This window comes from Diabrotica undecimpunctata, chromosome 7 (assembly GCF_040954645.1).
Source record: "Diabrotica undecimpunctata isolate CICGRU chromosome 7, icDiaUnde3, whole genome shotgun sequence".
In the NCBI taxonomy this organism is placed as follows: domain Eukaryota; kingdom Metazoa; phylum Arthropoda; class Insecta; order Coleoptera; family Chrysomelidae; genus Diabrotica; species Diabrotica undecimpunctata.
The window spans coordinates 103,460,660-103,481,788 of NC_092809.1; the positions used below are offsets into that span (position 1 = coordinate 103,460,660).

The window sequence follows — 21,129 nt, forward strand, 5'->3', positions numbered from 1 at the left end:
AAAGCAAAATTTCCGAACAAATGAAAGCACGCCAAGATCATTTTTCTATTAAAACCAAGGAAGGATGGAAGAAGACCGGAAAGCTACAGACCAATCTCACTACTGGAAACAATAGGAAAATACTGGAGAAAATCATCAGAAGGCTGATATAGCATGCAGAAAGAAAAAGAATCATTCAGGAGGACTAGTTTGGATTCAGAAGAGGAAGAAACTGCAAACTCCAGCTAGCAAGAGTCATCAGCGACACGAACAGCAGATTTAACAGGAAACAGAAAACAGGAATGGCCATCCTAGACATCGAGAAGGCATATAACACATCCTGGAAGAAGGCACTAATCTACAAGATGAACAGAGCTAGATTACTTCATTATTTGGTTAATATATGCGACACATAAGTTTCAGCCGACCAAAAGACGTCCAGAATTCAAGAAATCCAAGAAGAGACGCCTCAGGGCAGTATGCTCTTGCCCATTTTATACAACATTTTTGTTTCAGACCTACCAACAGATTAAAGAACAAGTACAGCCCTCTACGCAGACGACACGGCAATATATGCAACAGGAAAGGATGATAGAAGAATAGTTCAAAACATAGAAAATCACCTCGGAAGAATCACAGAATACACCAAAAAAAGCAAAATCAAGACCAACACCCAAAAGACAGACGCAATTCATCATGTTTACACAGGAGACAAGTCCACCAGTAGTAGAAATAACAATGGGAGGAAACAGGATCCAATCAGAAGATTCAGTCAAGTACCTAGGAGTCCATCTCGACAGGAAACTCAACTTCACGAAGAACACTCAACAGATCAAGGTAAAAGCAACTAATACTTCCGTATATTTTTAGGTCCAGTCCACTAACGAAGGACAAGAAGATCTAGTTATACCAGGCCTACGTTAGATCGGTAATGTTATACGCTGTCCCAGTATGGAGCTCCACATCGGAAAACAACTGGAAGAAATTAGAAGCTACAGAAACATCATGCTACAGGATCATCGACGGATCAACATGGAAAGAAAGAATAACAAATGCAACTATGAAAGAAAGACTCCAGAATGTTCCAGGTGAATCGGATCCAGAGGATGTTCAGATCAAAACAGAGACTGATCGACCATATGATCAGGGTCTAGCCAGGTGGTTGCTGAAGACAGCCAATTAGGAAAGTAGGTGAGATGCCGAAAATAAGTACCTACAGTAAAAGAAGCCAAGGAGTTCAGGACAGAAAAATTCAAGATCCGAGAGGAAGCAGTCCAACCAGTAGGCGGTGCGGAAGCATAACTGTGCTTTCTTAGATTTCGCCGTAGTTAGTTATTATTGTAGTATTCTGCTAGCTTTTCAGTTGCGGTAGACAATTTACTTTCTACTTTTTGGAAACATCTCAGAGCAGCCATATCATCCTTATAAATAGAAGACATTATGTTCCATGAAGGCATGGCAAGTTGTAAGCTTAAATATTATAAAAGAGAGCAAGCACACTCCCTTGAGATAGGTTCTTAGAGATACAGCTAGGAAATTACATCATCTCGGATCCTTTGAAAGTGAGTTTTCAGTTGTTATTACCATATTTAGAATTTTATGTTACAATACGTATTTACATAGGTATTTAGATGTTTGGCGAATCCGGCTTCTTTTTCCTTGTTACTCTTAATCCACTCGTCATTAAGTACTCGAGACTGTTTAATTTTTTTTGTAGCCTTCGAGTGGCTACAGTCTATAGTCTACAGACTATAGTCGTAAATAGACTTTATTGTTTAAATATCATCCTACACTTATTACTCATACTAAATCCTTAATTCTCTTTCTCTCTAAACCCCACGGTTTGGTATAAAACGGCTACTATTGTATTAATATCCTAGTAGTTGTATTAGTAGACTTTGTAGCCGTTTGAATGATATAAACGTTTGTTGCTTAAACTCGCCTTTGCTGTTTAATGCGTACTCTGAATATCTATTTCCGAGAAGCTTTGGGAAAAACGACTAATGGCGTGATTGTTAACGGTGAAGTAATAAATAATACAAGATATGCAGACGACACTGTCCTTGTTGCGGATAGTGCTGAAGGATTACAAAGACTGATAGATCAAGTAGTTAACATCGGTCGAAAATATGGAATGAAACTTAATAATAAGAAGACGAAAATTATGATCATAAGCAAAAACCAAGATACAGATGCAAAGTTTATGACAAACAATGAGGTATTGGATAGAACAGGAAAAATAACATACCTAGGATGCAACATCACAGACAGCTGGGATCACTCATACAAGATTAAAAGTAGGATCGAAAAGGCAAGGAGTGCCTTCCAACAGATGAAGAAAGTTCTCTGCAATTTAACCTTGAACTTACATCTCCGACTCAAAATCCTTAATTGTTATGTGTTTTCTGTTCTTGTGTATGGAGCAGAAGCATGGGCACTCACTGATGCGTCTTGCAGACGGTTGCAGTCTTTCGAGATGTGGTGCTATTGTCGCATGCTCAGAATATCATATGTACATCATATAACTAACGACGCAGTAATGCAACGTTTACAAAAAGAACCTGACGTCTTCAAATCCATTAAAGAAAGAAAGTTAGTATACTTCGGACATATAGTGAGAAATAAAAATAAATATAGAATCCTACTATTGATATTAGAAGGAAAAATAGAAGGAAATAGAGGACCAGGACGCCGCTGAATATACTGACTTAAGAATTTGAGACAGTGGACAGGTATGACCACCACAGACCTATTTCGAACAGCTGCTAATAAAATACGATGGGCCATATGATAGCCAACTTCCATATAGGATAGGTACTAGCAGAAGAAGAATGACAAATAATATAGCCAATATTATTTGCCGTTTCGTTATCATTCGCTACTATAATCTTTATAATACAGTATTCTTTCTGTCTCGCTCGGTTCTGATCTATTTTATTTTTCCCGTAATGGCAATTTTTGGAAGTTTCCTTTCTTTGAATCAGGTAATTATGTTCTGTTAATTTATCTAGAGCTAATTCTGTTCAGGGATAAATTCTTCAGAGTGGACTTTGGTACTATAATATCGTTTTGCCGTTTAGCCTAAAAAAACTCAGCTTCTATTTTTCATCTTTTTCAGAGTTCATAACAATCTCACCACTCCGTACAGTATAAATAGATTTTATAAAAATATATTTTGACACGTAGTACCAATAATCTTAGTAGTTTATTCGATTTATATTACAAGAATACAAAGTTTCAGGTTCGTTAAAGATTTTTGTACAAAAACCGTCAACGTCCATCACATCGTTATCTTTTTTCTTAGGTGTTCACCTATAAGCTGCTTTACCTAATCCTCCCTTACAATATATTCCAAAGGGCAGTTTTAGAAAGTGTTAAATGTAAAGATATGATGCAGGTAAACCGAGATGCACAGATATTTTAAGCAGAAAAATCTGACAACAATAGAAAAAGGGACGCTGTGTCTGATGCCAATTGTGAGATAGGAAGTTGGCGAACTTTTAAAAAGTCCTTTCAGCATGGGTCCGTGACAACAAATTTTATGGTTCATAGAATTTGATTCGCAACCTCAAATGGCATTGTTACCAAATAATTTTGAAAAAAAAAAGAACAACAAACATTTTAAATCCATTGCAAAGCATAGAAAATCATTTAAAATGAGAGTTTGTATTGTTTGTTTGTCTTATCTCAAAGTTATTTTTGTTAATTCGATGTTTAATTATTGCAAAAATATTGTTCTGAAGCTATTTTCTTGTGGCATTTTAAATTAATTACTATTTAAATGGGAATATGCCACAATTAAAGATTAAAATACGTTTATTGACGTTTCAATTTCCACTTCGGAAATCGTTCTCAAAATACATTTTCTCAAAATAAATCGTATTTTGAGAACGATTTCCGAAGTGGAAATTGAAGCGTCAATAAACGTATTTTAACCTTTAATTGTGGCTTATTCCCATTTAAATAGTAATTAATTGCAAAAATAGCTTCAAAAGTCGACTTTTTGAAAATTCGCCTAAAGGTAAATACGAATACCTAAAAATATTATGTTACGCAGACGATGCTGTTCTGATATCCGAGAATTAAGACGATCTTCGAAGGCTATTACATCATCATTTTGGCTCGACAATCCTCCAAGTATTTTGCGGAGTTCTTGCGCTCGAATATTCTTAGAAGCCTTTCATCCTTCTGCGTTAGGGTCCATGTTTCCGCTCTGTACGTGAAGACCGGCCTCAGCAATGTTTTGTATATAATAATTTTGGTTTTTCTTTGGATATTTCTTGAGTGGGATTATTTTTGAAGTCCATAGTATGCCCTATTTGTAAGGTTTATTGGTCTTTTAATTTCTTCGCTTGTTTTATTGGTAGTAGTCACTAGCCAGTCAAGGAATATGAAGCTGTCAACACGTTCAAAGATATGAGTTCCAAATGCTGTTTCCCGTTCCTCATTTGCTATAGAATCCTTAGTAACCAACATGTACTTGGTTTTGTCTTCGTTGATGACTAGACCGACCAGTTTCGCCGCCGTTTCCAATTCTAGGAAATATTGCTTAGCAACTCACTTACTCCTACCTATTATGTCATTGTGAATGCTAAGATTTGTATCGATCTATTGTAAATAGTACCGCCGTCTCATGTGTCTCGGACTGCCTTTCCCAAGGTGATGTTAAATAGGAGGCAAGCCAGGGTATTCCTGTGTCTGAGTCCATTCTTTATCTCAAAGGATCGAGAATTTTCTCCCTGTATCCTAACGCTGGCTTTTTAGTTAGACATTGTCATCCTCGTTAATCGGATAAGTTTCTCTGGTATACCAAACTCACGCATTGATTGGTATAGTACTATTCTCTTGACACTATCCTATGCGGCCTTGAAGTCGACGAATAGGTGATGGGTTTCAATCTTAAATTCGAACGTTTTCTCGAGGATCTGTCTTATTAAATGAATCTGGTCAATTTTTGATTTTTTTTGGAGTAAACCCGGTCTGGTATGTCAACTGTGTAAAGTTGTAGCCTTTCGTGAAGAATATTTGCTAGTATTTTGCAAGCAGTTGTTAACAGGGTTATACTTCTGTAGTCTGGGTCATACTGGAGCTGATCGCATTTTTATGTAAAAGGCATATCACGCCTTGAGACCATTCACAGGGCCATTCATGGTCTCATTTTGCCAGATAAGAAGTAAAAGTTTATGCAGCGCTTGTAGCAGAGCGTCGCCACCATTCTTGTAGAGCTCACTGCAAATTTGATCAGTTCCTGGTGCTTTATTATTTTTAAGCTTTTAATGGCTCTTCGAAAACAAAATTATTTTTTAATTCACAAAACTTAATTTGTTTCTACCGTTTAACTTGCCCGGAATGGAATCTCTTTTCCGCTTCAGATGTTATACTTTTCACGAACAGGAACAGACTGCCCTTTTCTCGGCTTTCAAAATCCCATCAAGCATAAAAGTACTCCTACTATCTCTATTTTCAACCAATGATCTTACAGTATTTCAAACAAACAAACAGAATTCTCCGTTCCTATGAAATCCATCAAATTTCTGTTTTTCCTGTTTTCGATACACACCCAACAATAGAAACTGTATAAATTAACTTTCTCAAACTCTCCCCGATTTGAAATACAATAGCTTAACACAATATTTTAAATATCACAATTCGAAAATAAGTCCATTTCACTTCTAACACAAATAAAACCTTATATGAATATAATTTCATTCTCTAATTTTTTTACATGTAGAAATAACAATTTTTGTCATTCATTCTTTTCTCTGTCATTTACTTTGTGCATATTTTTGAATTAAAAATGATATTTACTAATATATGTACATATATTAGTAAATATTTAGCTTAATATTAGTTATTATATATATTAGTCTTTTTCGTTATGTAAATCTTCCACTTTTGTTTTAAATTATATTTTCATTTGTATACACCTACATCTTCAAAGATATGGGTACCTACTTTAATTTTATTCATTTTATCTACATACTTATACTCAGCATCTAATTACTGGTTCTGAAGATCATAAAAATGTTATGTGACCCGGTTTGACAGAAGTGAGAAAAGAACACTTCCCATGTAAATACTCGAGAAAGAGGATGACACAACCTAAGTAAACCTCCTTCAAATGTTGGTCCAACATTCAGTATAAAATTAAAGTGTCCATTAAATATTTAATTTCGTATAACAGGCAATTAGCCTTCGCTGTGTAAATAAACATGCGGGCTGGAAGGTATAAATTATCGGAGAAATATTAATATTTCTTTTTTAGGTAACAAGGGTCCATCCAGTCTTTCGGTTATATAAATTAAACGAGAGAAGCGGACCTGTCACAATGGAAGGCCAGGTATTTTACCATCTCTCTTCTCTTCGCCTCGCTCTTTGTCTACGGGTTTCATTCTTATGCATCCACGTTCACCTGGTACGGTGGATGCTGAATTGAGCAGTGGCTTAACTTTGGGTTCTTCGTGTACATACATAGCATAGGGAGATCAATTATGTTAAAAAATTCTTTTATGCTTAGAAAATCAATGGAAAAATGTTCTAAAAAGCGCTAACCAATAAATTAAAAATGAGATCCTTTATAAAACGATTTTAATACAACTACTGTGATCGCAGGGATATATTCAAACAATGACAAAAGAGAAGAAAATAAAAAAGGCTACAATTATTGTAAATGAAAAAAAAAAAGGAAATCTCATCCTAAAACAAATTGAAAAGAGAATGTCAAACAGACGAAAAAATCATTAACAAAATTTAGAGAACAATGTATAGTATTAGAAAGATTTATACTTTATTAAGTTAGTGTTCTTGGGTAATGTGGTGTACTTGGATATGTTTAAAAAAACTCAATTTTTTCTACCTGTCCTGCTGTCCGAGACGAATCCTGGATCCTTTCGATTATTATATAGTTATAATCTGATATTCCAGCAATCAGGTAGACAACAATTCATTCATAATTTTAATAATATTAAGTATTAATCAATGAAGTTAAAAATAAAGAAGTTTTATTTTTATACTTCTTTTTATCAAATCCGTTATTATGTCCCATATTTTTTGCCCTTTAACCCATTTCACTGCAGTTAATGTAACACTTCATAGCCGTAATAGTTTTAATGATTGAGTGATACATAATGTCATCTTTATATTGTCATCTTTTACACTTTTTAAAATCTCATTTTGTTGTCCTGTCACATTAATGTTTGAACAAATTCGATGTAAATATAAGGATCTAATTGTTTTCTAATGCCCCTTTGTCCGATTCTTCTCGATCGACGATGGTAAATAAATGGTTGAAGTGTGGGGTAAAAATTATAATTTTTCTTAATTTTTCTAAGGACAACAACTGCAGAAATCAAAGATTATTCTTTTGTATGTATTTGTGTGAAATTGCACACGCTTTTAAAATTATACGCTTCCACAAAATTGATCTCTAAACTGGTTTCCACGTACTGGTTATTTTTTACTTCAATCTAAAATTTTAGCTGAAGTTTCATCTAGTTTTCATAACATTTCTAAATAAATAATTCCGAAATGACTATTTAAATGAGAAGTGAAAAATGCATACATCAGTTAGCATGATGACAGTTCTTTCATTTTCGATATTGCCAGAAGAAAAGGAAACTTCACTCTTTAACGAATCTCATTCGCGTATTTATTTCAATGATTTAGGCCTTCTCGTTAAATTTGACTCCGCTTTTTAACGAGACTACAGGAGTGGACTCAAATATTCTCTTAGTACTTCAAGGTTAGAAATTATATACGCAAGTGTAAGTTATTATAATAGTTGTAAGGGGAAAATAATGATTTTATCGTATATCTCAAATTGTATTCGCTTTGACTCATCCATATATTGTTTTTACGTTTTTAAGGTATCTTTTTATAATGTTAGGCTATTATAGCTAAATAGAGTCCTTTTTCATTCATTCATTATATTGGTTGTGTCTAAATTCATATTATCATCAAAGTTCACATAAAACCATATTTCTATAACTGTACTACATTACACAACTCCAACCATATCCAGCCTTTAATTACTAATTTTCCAGAATTCATTTACAACAAAATCATACAATACAATCCACATTAATACCCAAGTAATACAACTTTACAGCAACGTTTATCTCAACTCATATATTTATTCATAATTCCAACAGCAATATATTACATCATTTATTCTTTTCGCTTTCTATATTTAATAAATCTGCACATACCTCAATTAACATTTCAACCATCAACAATCATGAATCCAGCATCTTACACATATCTGCTTTACAAATTCCAGGCACCAAATGTTGATAAAAACATATTAGATAGGACCTTATTACTTACATTTTTAGCTTATCACCCTTGAATCAGATATATGTATAGATGTTTACCTACCTGCAATCAAAACTTTTATATAACTTCAATCCATCTACAATAATACTTCTTCTATAATTTTTACAACAAACTTTCAGGGTAGACAGAAAATTATGACAGATCCGTCACGAAGATGTCTGGTACTTACATTGTTGTCAGTTTGACAAACATCAATGAGGAGCAATTATGGACAGATATAATGAATCCAGACGAAAAATCAAGATTTGGATGCCAGTCAGATGAAAAAAAAAATTGGTTTCGGAAAATGTCTCATTGAACACGCAGAGGAACTAGCAAAAATTCTCGAGGATTATGCCTCTAACATGAAAAAGGGCAATGGCGAAGACTATAAAGAGTCGTCTGTAAAATCAATGTGCAAAATATTTTACGGAGTACGGCATAAAAATCGACCCTTTCAGAGATATATTGTTCAAATGTGCAAGATTGGCCAGGGATACCAAGCGGAGGCAGCTTCAAAGTGTTCAAGAAAAAAAATCAGTTCAAAGGCATTATCCACCGAAGAACTATTAAAAATCATCCAAAGCTACGACGAGAAAACCCCCGATGAAACACAAAAAACGTTTTTTCACCTTTGCTCATTTGAATTTGCTTGGAGAGGCAATGAGGCCGTAAACTGCAAGGTTTACTTTTTCCAGAAGGAATTTGATGTTATGGGAGAATTTATGGGCCGAATTGAATACAACAGCATTTTTTCCAAAACGAATCAATGCGTGCGAAAAGTTTGGCAAGCAGCAAACGGCTTGTAAGAAATTCATCAAACGAAAATTTATGCCCAGTTAGATTATTTTTGAAATTAATGGGAAAAAGGGGACCAAGATTTTATCAGACAGACTCTTTCTTACCGTTCACCCCTACTGGAAGGATGGATCTTGGTTCAAAAACTGTCCACTTGGAATCAACACCGTATCTAAGCGGACAAAAATGTCAGCTAAAAGAATTGGAATAGACACAAAAAAAACATAAAATAACAAACCATTCTCATCGATCGTCAGCCTTGGTCAAGCAAGGTGTTTCTGAATAGGAGTTAATTAAATTAACGGGTCACTGAAATGCAAGCTCTTTAAAACCATATCTTCAGCTAGATTTCAGTCACCACCAGAAGTTGATCGAAAATCTCAGAACGACAAATGAAGCTGGATCTTCGAGTTCCCAAATGCTACAGGTCAATAATACACAAAATCATGCTTTGGTAGAAAAGAATGACCAAACTACTATTGTATATTTAATATTGTTAACAAATAAATAAAGATTATGTTTCGTTGTTATTTTGCATTAATTGTCTCGTGATTTAACTGTCAAAATTTAATTTAATTCGCAAAAAAAGCGAACAAACTTTTATACCAGTCGAAAATATTGACGGCAAAATTTTCTCTCTTATGATTTTATATACGATTACGTATATTGTAAAACGCTTTAAATGCGGCGACATGTGATCCCTTCTCTTTTACAACCGATTGGATGCCTGTGCGAAGATTTTTAGTTGTGAAGCAGTTCGTTATTGTTTGCTGTAATTTAATTATTTTGACAGTGATGTGACTTCCGTGGGACAATGTGGTTGAAAATAATGCGTACGATAAAAACACTGATTTTGTAGAAAGTACCAGCGCCGGTGTGAATATAATTCCTGAAAGAAAAAGTAAAGAAGATTCGAATACATTTAAATGCTGAAACACAGCAAGTATGTTTCAATAAGTACCAAAATCTAAATAACAAATTCAACTTCGATGAAAAACAGTTGGTACAAGAAACATCTGATTTAACAATATTTCACTTTCAAATGTATACAAAATAGTTTAAAATAATCACAAGAAGCGATGTGACTACAAATTTTCAAGACCTATAGATACATATTATAGTAATACCAATTGCTGTTACAGATTCGGCCCTGAAAGTAGAGGCAGAATACAAGACAACTTATAATTAACAGTTTGCGAGTTGCACAGGACAAGAAAAAATAAAAGTGTTTAAGCGCTGCTATAAAAATTCTCGTTGCTAAAGTTTTATTATCTTCCAAATGGATTTCTCACAGCCAGAGGCGCAACAAATCGAGAAACTCCTGATAAGTGTTTCCATCGATGAATAATTTAAGATTTTGAGTAATTCTGTCTAGAGGCGAAGGTACCGGATCTTCACGAATGACTTTACAGTTACCACAGTGGGCTAAAACGACGAATAATTAAGCTAATCTCATCTTTACACGTCAGAATCAAGTCATTAATAATTAATTTTATTTTAGCTATAAGAGGGTGGCATTACAAATTTGTTTTTCTATCTACAAATCTGAGCGTTCTACTATTAGACCAGTCTGGTTAAAAAAAAAGGTGGAAAAATGTTTCGCAGATATCTGAAGCTTTTAAGACATAGGTGGGGGATACTAGATGATAAATAGATGAAAAGATACTCCTAGTTTTACCTTGCGTTTTTTAAGCAATAATTTATGGTCACAATTTGATTTTTTGTCTATAAATTTTTTCCCTTATATTTTAAATAAACAATATTTATGTCATTTTTTTATGTCAAGAATATCTTTATTTTCCCGATTTTTAATTAAAATTGATAAATAAGTTAAAAAGCAATTTGCAAAAAAGCAGTTTTTTTGAACTAATTTATAAATTTTATTAATTTTTTTATTAACAAAATAAAATGGTATTAATACATTTAAACATCAAGGAATTACCATCTTTTAGATTTGTGCGAAATTTCCCCCCGATCAGTCGAATATTTTATGAGTTATTTAATTTGTTTATCCCTGTATAGTTATTTAAACTATTGAGCTTGCCCTATGCATGATGCTAGACACATTTAGCAAATTTCATAGGATTCTTCAAGACTTAGACTATCTCAGAAGTTAAATGCATATTGAGTTTTCATCGAAATTATTTACAAAATAAACGTTTGAAAAAGGGGTATGTTTTTTACTTATAAACAATTGTAATAACTTCTATATTTTTCAAGCTACAGACTTGTACGTACAACCATTGGATAGCTGGTGAAAAAGCTCACATTAAAAGACCTTCTATGACGAAAAGGAACGAAGTTAGTGACTATTTTTAAAAAAATCATATCTCCATTGTTTATAAACATTAAGAAGTAAAATTTGCACAAATTTTGAATGAAAATCTAAACTTTATATTGAAACTTATAGCTATAAAATTTATCTAATTTTTCGAAACGACGGTACTTTCGAAAGATCGACATAGGAAAGTGGAGAGGATATCTGTTTCAGCTCCGTTTTTTTTTTCGGCATCGGAACTTCAAATTGCAACACGTAGGAAAAATTTACATTATCTCGGCTTCCTTTGCAGCTGCAAGCCTCTTTTTTTTATTCTGGGGTAGCTCGTCGAAATATGAATAACTACATAGTTTTCACTGGCCGGAAAATATGGGAAAACTCGGAAAAATTGAGTCCATTTGAAATTCACCCTAAATACTTACTTTTTTTTAATTTGCTCGAATATTCTGTCGCAGTATTAATAATGATGACATAATTTTCACCCCCCATAAAGCTCGGACAATCCCGGAAAATCAACATATGGTTTTTCATTTTATATCAATGATGTAATAATACTTATATATTTGTAAATTAAATTTCAGGTAATTTTTTACACATTATATTATTATATTCCTTATATTAATTATAATTGTTTGTATTTTTATAATTAACAATATTGATTTTTATTCTATTTTTCTTACAAATATGATATACAATATTAATCTAATCTGCCTTACTGCTTTGATAAAATAAGTCGATTTTTTCATCACTTGCATTATTAAATTTTGCAATGTTTATTGAACTTTACTTTTTTTATTTTCTTTACAGACATTGGTTTAAAAGTTAAAATTTGGATCATTTATTCGACTTCACAATCAGGTCTGAACCTTTTTGTTGCAGGTTGTTTGTCTTCACTTATTAAGTCAGTCTTTCCATACATTAACATATTAATGGACGATCTTAATGTCAAGGTGGGTCAAGGTAAGGTAGGAGAACAACTAGAAAAATATGGGCTTGGAAACAGAAATGACATAGGAGATCGATTGATTCAATTTTGCCAAAGTGAAGACTTCGTAATAACAAATACCTTTTTCAAATTACCTCCTCGACGGTTATATACATGGACATCTCCACAACATACCAAAGAAAAAATAGTGAGAAATCAAATAGACTACATTATGATAGCAAGGAGGTATCATAATGCTGTTAAATGTACTAAGACGTACCCAGGAGCTGATATAGGCTCAGATCATAACCCGGTAATTACTGTGATAGAGGCGAGACCAAAAAAGATTAGAAGACCACACAGAAAGGCACTAGATTTAAATAAACTAAGAAACAAAAATATACGACAAGAAACAGGAGAAGAAATAAATGAAAACCTCCGTTCAGTGCCCAGGAGCTGATATAGGCTCAGATCATAACCCGGTAATTACTGTGATAGAGGCGAGACCAAAAAAGATTAGAAGACCACACAGAAAGGCACTAGATTTAAATAAACTAAGAAACAAAAATATACGACAAGAAACAGGAGAAGAAATAAATGAAAACCTCCGTTCAGTGCAGCAACAAATTAACGATACAAACAACGTTAACCAAAAATTAAAGTACATAAATACAGCTATACAAACAGCAGGAAAGAAACATCTTACAAAAACAACAACAAAGAATAAGGGGTGGATGACACAAGATATACTAGACTTGATGGAACAAAGAAGAAAGATGAAGAATTACCTAGACAAATACAAAGAAATAAATAAACACATAAAAAAGAGAATAAAAGAAGCCAAAGAGGAGTGGATTAAAGAACAATGTGAAGAAATGGAAATCTATGAGAAAAATTACGATGCGTTCAATATGCACAAAAAAGTACAAGAGATAACAGGAAGCATAAAGAAATGCCAAATAGGTAAACTTAAAGACAAAGATGGATATCTTATTGTAGATCTAGAGAATAAAATAAAAAGATGGACAGAATACCTGAATGAATTATTTAAAGACGATAGAAACAACTTAACTCAGATAATCAATGCAACTGGGCCAGACATATTGAAAGAAGAAGTAGAATACGCAATAAGAAACGCTAAAAATGGAAAAGCAAATGGACCTGATGAAATTCCTACAGAACTGTTAAAGCTTTTGAATGATAAATCGGTAACCATAATATTAAATTTTGCAGCGAGGAGCTAAAACAGTTTCCCCCCCACTTTCCTATGTCGATCTTTCGAAGGTAACTTCGTTTCGAAAGGTTTTAAGTTTCGAAAAATTGGATGAATTTTATAGCTATAAAATTCAATATAAAGTTTAGATTTTCATTCAAAATTTGTGCAAATTTTACTTCTTAATGTTTATAAACAATGGAGATATAATTAACAAAAAAATTGTCGCTAACTTCGTTCCTATTGTTCACAGAAAGTTTATTTTTTTGTTAAATGTGAGTTTTTTTACCAGCTATCTAATGGTTGTACGTACAAGTCTGTAGCTTGAAAAATATAGAAGTTATTACAATTGTTTATAAGTAAAAAACATACCCCTTTTTCAAAGGTTTATTTTGTAAATAATGTCGATGAAAACTCAATATTCATTTAACTTCTGAGATAGTATGAGTCTTAAAGAATCCTATGAAATTTGTTAAATATGTCTAGCATTATTCATAGGGCAAGTTCGATAGTTTAAATAATTAGTCCCAGGGATAAACAAATTGAATAACTTTTAAACTATTTGACCGATCGGGAGGAAATTTCGCACAAATTTAAAGGACAGTAATTCCTCAATGTTGAAATGTATTAATAACATTTTATTTTATTAATAAAAAAATTAATTAAATTTATAAATTAGTGCAAAAAAACTGCTTTTTTGCAAATATCTCCGTAAATTATTTATTATATACAATACTTATCCCATAAAATAGATAACGCGTAGATGGCACAATCATGGCTCTTCACTAAAAAACGTTATTATAGAAAGTGTGATAAATACTCCAATTTTAAATACTCGTTTTACGACTGGTGTTAGTAAATTAGTAATTTATGGGTCTATACAAGTGATACGAGGAGACATGCATCTGATAAAAGGACAATAAAAATGAAATAAGGTGGATTAATGAAAAGACAGTATAGTTAAGTGAACATTTAATTAGACCAATGTGTTTTATCTTTAATAAGTGATTTTTACAAGTGTTATAGGAAAAATTTAATATCAAAACACTTTAGTATGGATTACACTTTTCTTAATACATTTGCATGTTCGAATTTATTTCCGCATATTAAAAACTTTTTTTAGATAAAAATAAATTATGTCGGGAGATTATGCCAATCTTCGAATGACATTCATTATCTATGGCATACAATTTGTAAAAATATAAATTAAAGCTGCTGTTATCGGAAAATATATTGTTTTTATTTATCAATTCTTAGAAAAAATTAATTTCTAATATCAACTCAGCACTTTTTTCTAAACATTCATTATATTCTGCATCTGCGTTTGGTTTATAAAAAAACTAATAGGCAGGTACATATTTACTTTAATTTAAACCTACAGGGTGTGTTAAGTATAAAAACCATAATTAATCAGTCGAGTTGCTAGCAGCCTGTGCCTACCTCTTATTTGTAATTCGTAATTTCGAGATGATAATGAGGCCGATATACACTTAACACCTTTACCTCTCAAACACCTGCAAGCCCCTTATCGTTTTCAATATCCGGAAAATTTTATAGCTCTGTTAAAAACCTGTGGCCCTTTTAATCTATTCCTTTTTAGATTAGATGATAACCCACTAGAGGGTCTAGATGTTTTTAAATATTTTTGAATAAAACAAACTTTGGAATGATCTTTACTGCTGATATAAAAGAGAAATTGAAGAAGGCTGTGTAGAAATTAGTGAAAACAGTATAAAAAGAATATTTTAGTTTATAAAAGACAAATTAATAGAAGATGCTAATGATTAATAAATAACTGTGCCTGTAAAAACATCAAAATGTCAATTTCTAATGTTTTTATTAATTTTTTAATTCTTTACACAATTACACGATACAAAGACTAAACTTACCATAATTACAAGACAATCAGTCACGAAATACATGCACTTGTAAGAAAAATAAAAAAATGATCACTGGGAACGCTTTTCGAAAGAAATGGAACGTGATTTTTACGGTCTGCAAAAGGAAATGTGGCGCTTCATAAGAGGTTAAAGAACGGAGGTAAAGGAACTAATAAAACCAAAGAACGTAGAAACAGGAACTAATAGAACCAAAACACATAGAAAAGGATACGTGAATTGACTACCTAAACAAGCTCTATGCAGAGGAAGAACAAACGAACGCTTCCGACTAGAACCGGAAACACCAGAAATTATCACAAATGAAGAACTTAATATAAATGTACAAGAAGTTCGTAAAATACTTAAAAAGCTGAAGAACAGAAAAGTAGCAGGTAAAGACGGGATACCAAACGAATTACTGAAATATTGTGGAGCAGCAACAGAACAATTAACAACATTAATTAATAAAATTATGAAACACAGAAATAATACCGGAAGAATAAAGAACGAGCGAACTAATTCTACTATTTAAAAAAGGAGATAACAGCCAAAAACTACAGAGGTATAAACTTTTTAAATACTACCCTAAAACGTACAACTAAATTTTTTCAAGAACTAATAAGTCAGAGGATAAGTTTAGCAGATGAACAACAGGCTTTTTGTAGTGGAAGATCGTGTACGGATGCAATATTCGTTATAAATCAAATTACTGAGAAATCACTAGAGTATAATAGACCGGCATTTCTGTGTCTGATTGACCTAAAGAAAGCGTTTGACAGAGTATGTAATCCATGTAAGAAGATGTAATCCATCTTCTGTATAATAGAGAAGTTCCCCTAAATATTATAAAAACTATCGAAAACATCTACCAAAACAACAAAATGGAAGTCAGAATAGATGGACAATTTACAGAACCTATAGAAATAGGCAACGGAATAAAACAGACTCATTGAGTCCCATAATCTTGAATTTAATCATGGATGAAATCATCAAAAGTGTTAACAAAGGAAGAGGATAGTCTGCAAAGATTCACAGATTTAAGATAAGAGCAAAAGAATTTAATATTACAATCTCATCTCAGAAAACTAAAATAATAGTAGTCAGCAAAGAACCAACCAGATGTAAAATAGAAATTGATGGCATTACTATTGAACAAGTAATGGAAATAAAATACCTGGGAATTACACTGTCCAGCTATGGAGACCTGGACAAAGAAGTGAGAGATCAAGTACAAAAAGCAAATAAACTGGCAGGATGCCTTAATAACACTATATGGCGAAACAGACACAGTAACACTGAGGTGAAGTCAAGAATTTATAAAGCCAAAGAGCAATAATGAATGACACATGCCTCAGAAACAAGATACGACACAATCACTACGCAAAGGCTACCGGAAACGGCAGATATGAGAGTACTGAGTAATAATTACAGTAAATACGCTGAGAGATCGAAAGAGAAGTGAAGGCATTTTAATATGATATGTGAAAAATGGTCCCGGAAAACATATTTTAAGTTGAGATTTTTTAAATTTTAGTGAATATTAAAATATATTTAGAAGAGGCATACTTATTCCCAATGTTGATATTCTTAAGGGATCATATTGTTCTTTTTACGCTGTTAAACCCCATAAAATTATTAGACCCTCCGAGATATAGCAAACTGGTCACCGGCATCCTTTGGAGATCTGTAAACTGATCACCTTAGATAGGTATTCATCACTAGGATTTTTGCACCAAGACGCTGGATTGTGGTGCCCAAGATTACCTGTTGCCCTTACACTTTTTTTTTACGTGGTGATCTATTAAATTCAGAAATTATTTTAAGCAAAATTGCTTTAAAATGTTATTGATATATTTATATCGCGTGTCTCACGGTGAGTGGCCCGTTATACATATCTGTCTATGTAAACTGATTTGAGATCTGAAAATTTAGTTGCATAGATTTTCAAGACTAAAAATTGTTGAATGAAAATATTTTTAAGCACGTGTTTTTTCCTGTTATACCGGAAATAGTCCCGTACTTTGATATTTGATTTGCATTAAATCTTTCAATTTCTCGTTAATTCGCAATTCAATGGCTGAAAGAAATCAGAGACCTAATGTTTAGCCTCTAAAAAAAGTTCTAGTTCTAGTAGACGAAAATGAGAACGAAGAAGTTTTCATTGAAACATTGAGTTAGACCAGGTTTTCTTTTGTTATACTTTAGGCATATAATAATAGCTAGCAGATAGTGGATACTTCAGTTCACATTCAAAGAAAGGCTATAAGGAAAGATCGAAATTTTCATGAAAATAACGATACACGTTTTTGTACACATATTGATATCGCATAACTGTAGTAAAAAAAATAGAAATACATATTTTCTTAAATAAAGTAATATTTACTCACCAAGCATTTGCTGCCATTCCAAAGTAGTACAAAAGTAGGAAGATGAAAGCACAATTAACATTGGATAAACCATCTTCAGGCGATTTTGGACAAGACATCGTTATTCTTCCGGAAAACATTCTTAAAGCCCAGCCTGTGCTTAACAAAACGTAGCAGAGAGCTAAACTGAGAAGGGGTCTTGCCTTTACGCGACCGCCACCAATGGTTAATGTCATTGCTGCTCCTAAGCTTATTATAAGGCAAATGAAACCCCATACAGTCACCCACACCTGAAACAAAAATATTTTAATTATTTTAGATAAAAGCATGTAATAAGGTATTTTTTTTAGTTTTTTAAGAAGATAAATGTTTTATCATTTTGGTTTATCCCTCTATTTCTGACATGTTTTCATTATTTTTTGTTAGAGTCCAGGTCTCTGAACCATATGTTAGGACTGGTTAGGTTAGGTTATTTTTGTATTTCTCGATATTGTGGATTTAAGGAGGAGATTGAGCCCAAAATAGCATCTGTTGGCCGTGCAAATTCTGCGGTTTATCTCTGCCGTAGTATTATTTTCAGTGTTAAGGAACGCTCCCAGGTATACAAATTCGTTCACAGCTTTGATGACGTCGTTTTCTATAACAAGTGGTCGTAGGATTTGTGGTTCGGTGCTTATTTTCATATACTTCGTTTCAGACCATCAGTACGGTGCAGACAAGTTAGAAAAGAAGCATGTTAACTTGAAAAGGGATCACTGCAGGAGCAATGCGACCAATTTGTGGCAATAATGTTAGAAGATTTTAAGGTTTCCAGATTATTTCCAAATTAAATTGCTCAAATTTGCATAAAATTTGGATCATTTTCTAGTCTTTAGAATAAAGTACTGATGGATATTGTAAATCCTCCGTGGCACGTAAGAAGTAGCGACCTACACAGCTACCTAGGGATAGAAACGATCGCAGATATGATCAAAGTATTTGCAAAAAAAAAAGGACGAAAACAGACTTCATAATCATGCAAACGTGGAGGCTATTCAATTCGTGGATCAGCATGTGAGAAGATGGTGTGAATGGTGAGAAGACTCAAAAGAACTAAACGTGTTGAGTTAGTGTAAAACCTTTTCATTATCATCAACCTGTACTCGTCAACTGCTGGACATAGGTCACCCTAAGCTGTTTCCATCTGTCTCTGTCTTGGATGGCTTGCATCCAGTTATTGGTTCAGGTCGTCAGTTCATCTAGTTGGTAAGCGTCCTCTGCTCCGTATTGATTCTTGTCTTGGTCTTCACTCGACAATACGTTTTGTTCATCGGTTGTCTGATAATCTGGCGACGTGTCCTTATCAATTCCATTTTAGCGACCCGATTTTTTCTATGACGTCTATTGTTTTTGTTCTACGACGTATTTCTTCATTTGGGATTCGGTCTCTCAGAGAGACACCCAACATTTGGTGCTCCATAGCCCTCTGAATCACGGGAATTAACTACCTTTTTTGTGAGTTTTAATGTTTCCGCACCATATGTGAGTACAGGTAACACACATTTATCAAAGATTTTCCTTCTGAAGCATATGGGTAGATCCAATTTAAATACATAGTTTAATTTACCAAACGCTGCCCAGGCTAATCTAATGCGACGTGGGAGCTCACATGTCTGGTTATCTCTGCCCAACCGAATTTCATGACCTAATTACTTATACGATGTAGTCTGCACAATATCCCTTCCATCAAAAGCAATATTTCGATTTAGCACCAGATGAGTCATTATTTGCGTCTTGTTCATATTAATCTTTAGTCCGACCTCCAAGGAAGCGTGATATAATTTTTCAAACATTATTATTGCATCATCCATAAATGGAAAAACTTTTAGGTTATTTCAAATAGGTTATGTCTAAAAGTATGTGCGTGTTAAGTTATGTTTAAGCCGGTTAAAAAATATTGAGTAATACCATTGGCGAGAATTTAACAATCATTAGTTTTGAGATTGTTAATAGAGAAAATTTGCACGTTAGTCTAATCTATTGTGGCTAGTTTCAAATAACCAAGGCACCGCTTAGGTATTTTTTTAAATAGATAGATAGATAATTCTTTAAGACGATTACAGAAATATAAATTTTATATTTAAAATTTTTTATATGTATTGCGTACTGGTAATCATTAGTCCAACATCATCGGCATTACAATGACTCTCTTATTGTACATATATCATACCTACATTATATTTTGTATTCACAAGTAGTATTTAAAAAGTTACTTTTTTCGTTCACTTTATGTGTATTACCATAATTATGATATTCTTTTATAACGGATGTTCGTAATTTATTCTAATAATCTATCATACATTTATCCTTTATCGACGCTTATCTAAAATAAATTCATAAACAGCCTTAGGCCAATAAATACTGGCTCTAAAGCTAACAAAAGAAAAAAAATCATCAGGTTACCTGTTTTTCAAATGAAATTATAGCTTTCAAATAGGGCGAACTCACTTTCAGGGCAAATGATTATTATGTGTCTAGCATTTTTAGAAAATAGATTCTCCTTTGTGGGTGGTACAACTCGTTATGAAATTATTTATGTCGTTAACACTGAGGGTTTGATAGAAAAAAGTATTAATATTTAAATACGATTTATTTTTTTTGTATCTAAATATTGCTGAATGGGGAAATTAAATTAAAGGAAAAAAATGTATTAAGATGGAAGTGCAAAATCTCATCAACGTTAATATATAAATAGTCAAGATTTTCATTACTACGTATTTCCATTTGACAACTTCAGTCTAGAAAAAGATATAGATACAAAAAATAAAACAAATAATAATAATGGAGAAATTATTAAATTAAATAGTATTTCTGATTAACGGGACGTGTTAAATTTTCTATTTTCTTCGTTAATTTTTTCCACTTCTTCCGGTCGTTTGCTCTCTCTCTCTCTCTCTTCCCTCAATTCTGCACTCCCATACCATTTAAATCACCTTTAACTGCTTCTAACCACTTTTTCCGTGGTCTTCCTCTCTTCATTTTACCCCCGCCTCCTCCAAAAATCACCTTTTTTACACAACGTTTCTCTGGCATTCGAGTGATATCTGTGACGCCTAACCACCTGACTCTCTGTGCTTTGACTTTTTGTACAAAGGGGTTTTCCATACATCTCCATTACCTCTTTATTTGTACTTCTTCGCCAGTTTTCCTTCGCCGTCCTAATACCACCAAAAATCTTCCGCAACACCTTTCTTTCCCAGATTTCGATTTTCATTTCATCTTTCTTATTCATAGTCCAGGTCTCACAGGCATACACTGCCACTGGCCGAATGATTGTTTCATATATTCGAATTTTTGCTACCCTACATATATTTTTGCTTTTAGAATATTGTTTATTG

At 33.0% G+C, this 21,129-nt stretch overlaps 1 protein-coding gene across 1 annotated transcript in view; it reads right to left on the reverse strand.

The window, feature by feature from the left end:
* The window catches only part of LOC140445680 (frizzled-4-like), a 152,154-nt gene that overhangs the window by 110,844 nt on the left and 20,181 nt on the right, over nt 1-21,129 (reverse strand). The window contains exon 2 of the mRNA XM_072537926.1: nt 17,774-18,042. Coding sequence (XP_072394027.1) covers nt 17,774-18,042 — 269 coding nt within the window. The remainder of the gene's footprint in view (nt 1-17,773; nt 18,043-21,129) is intronic.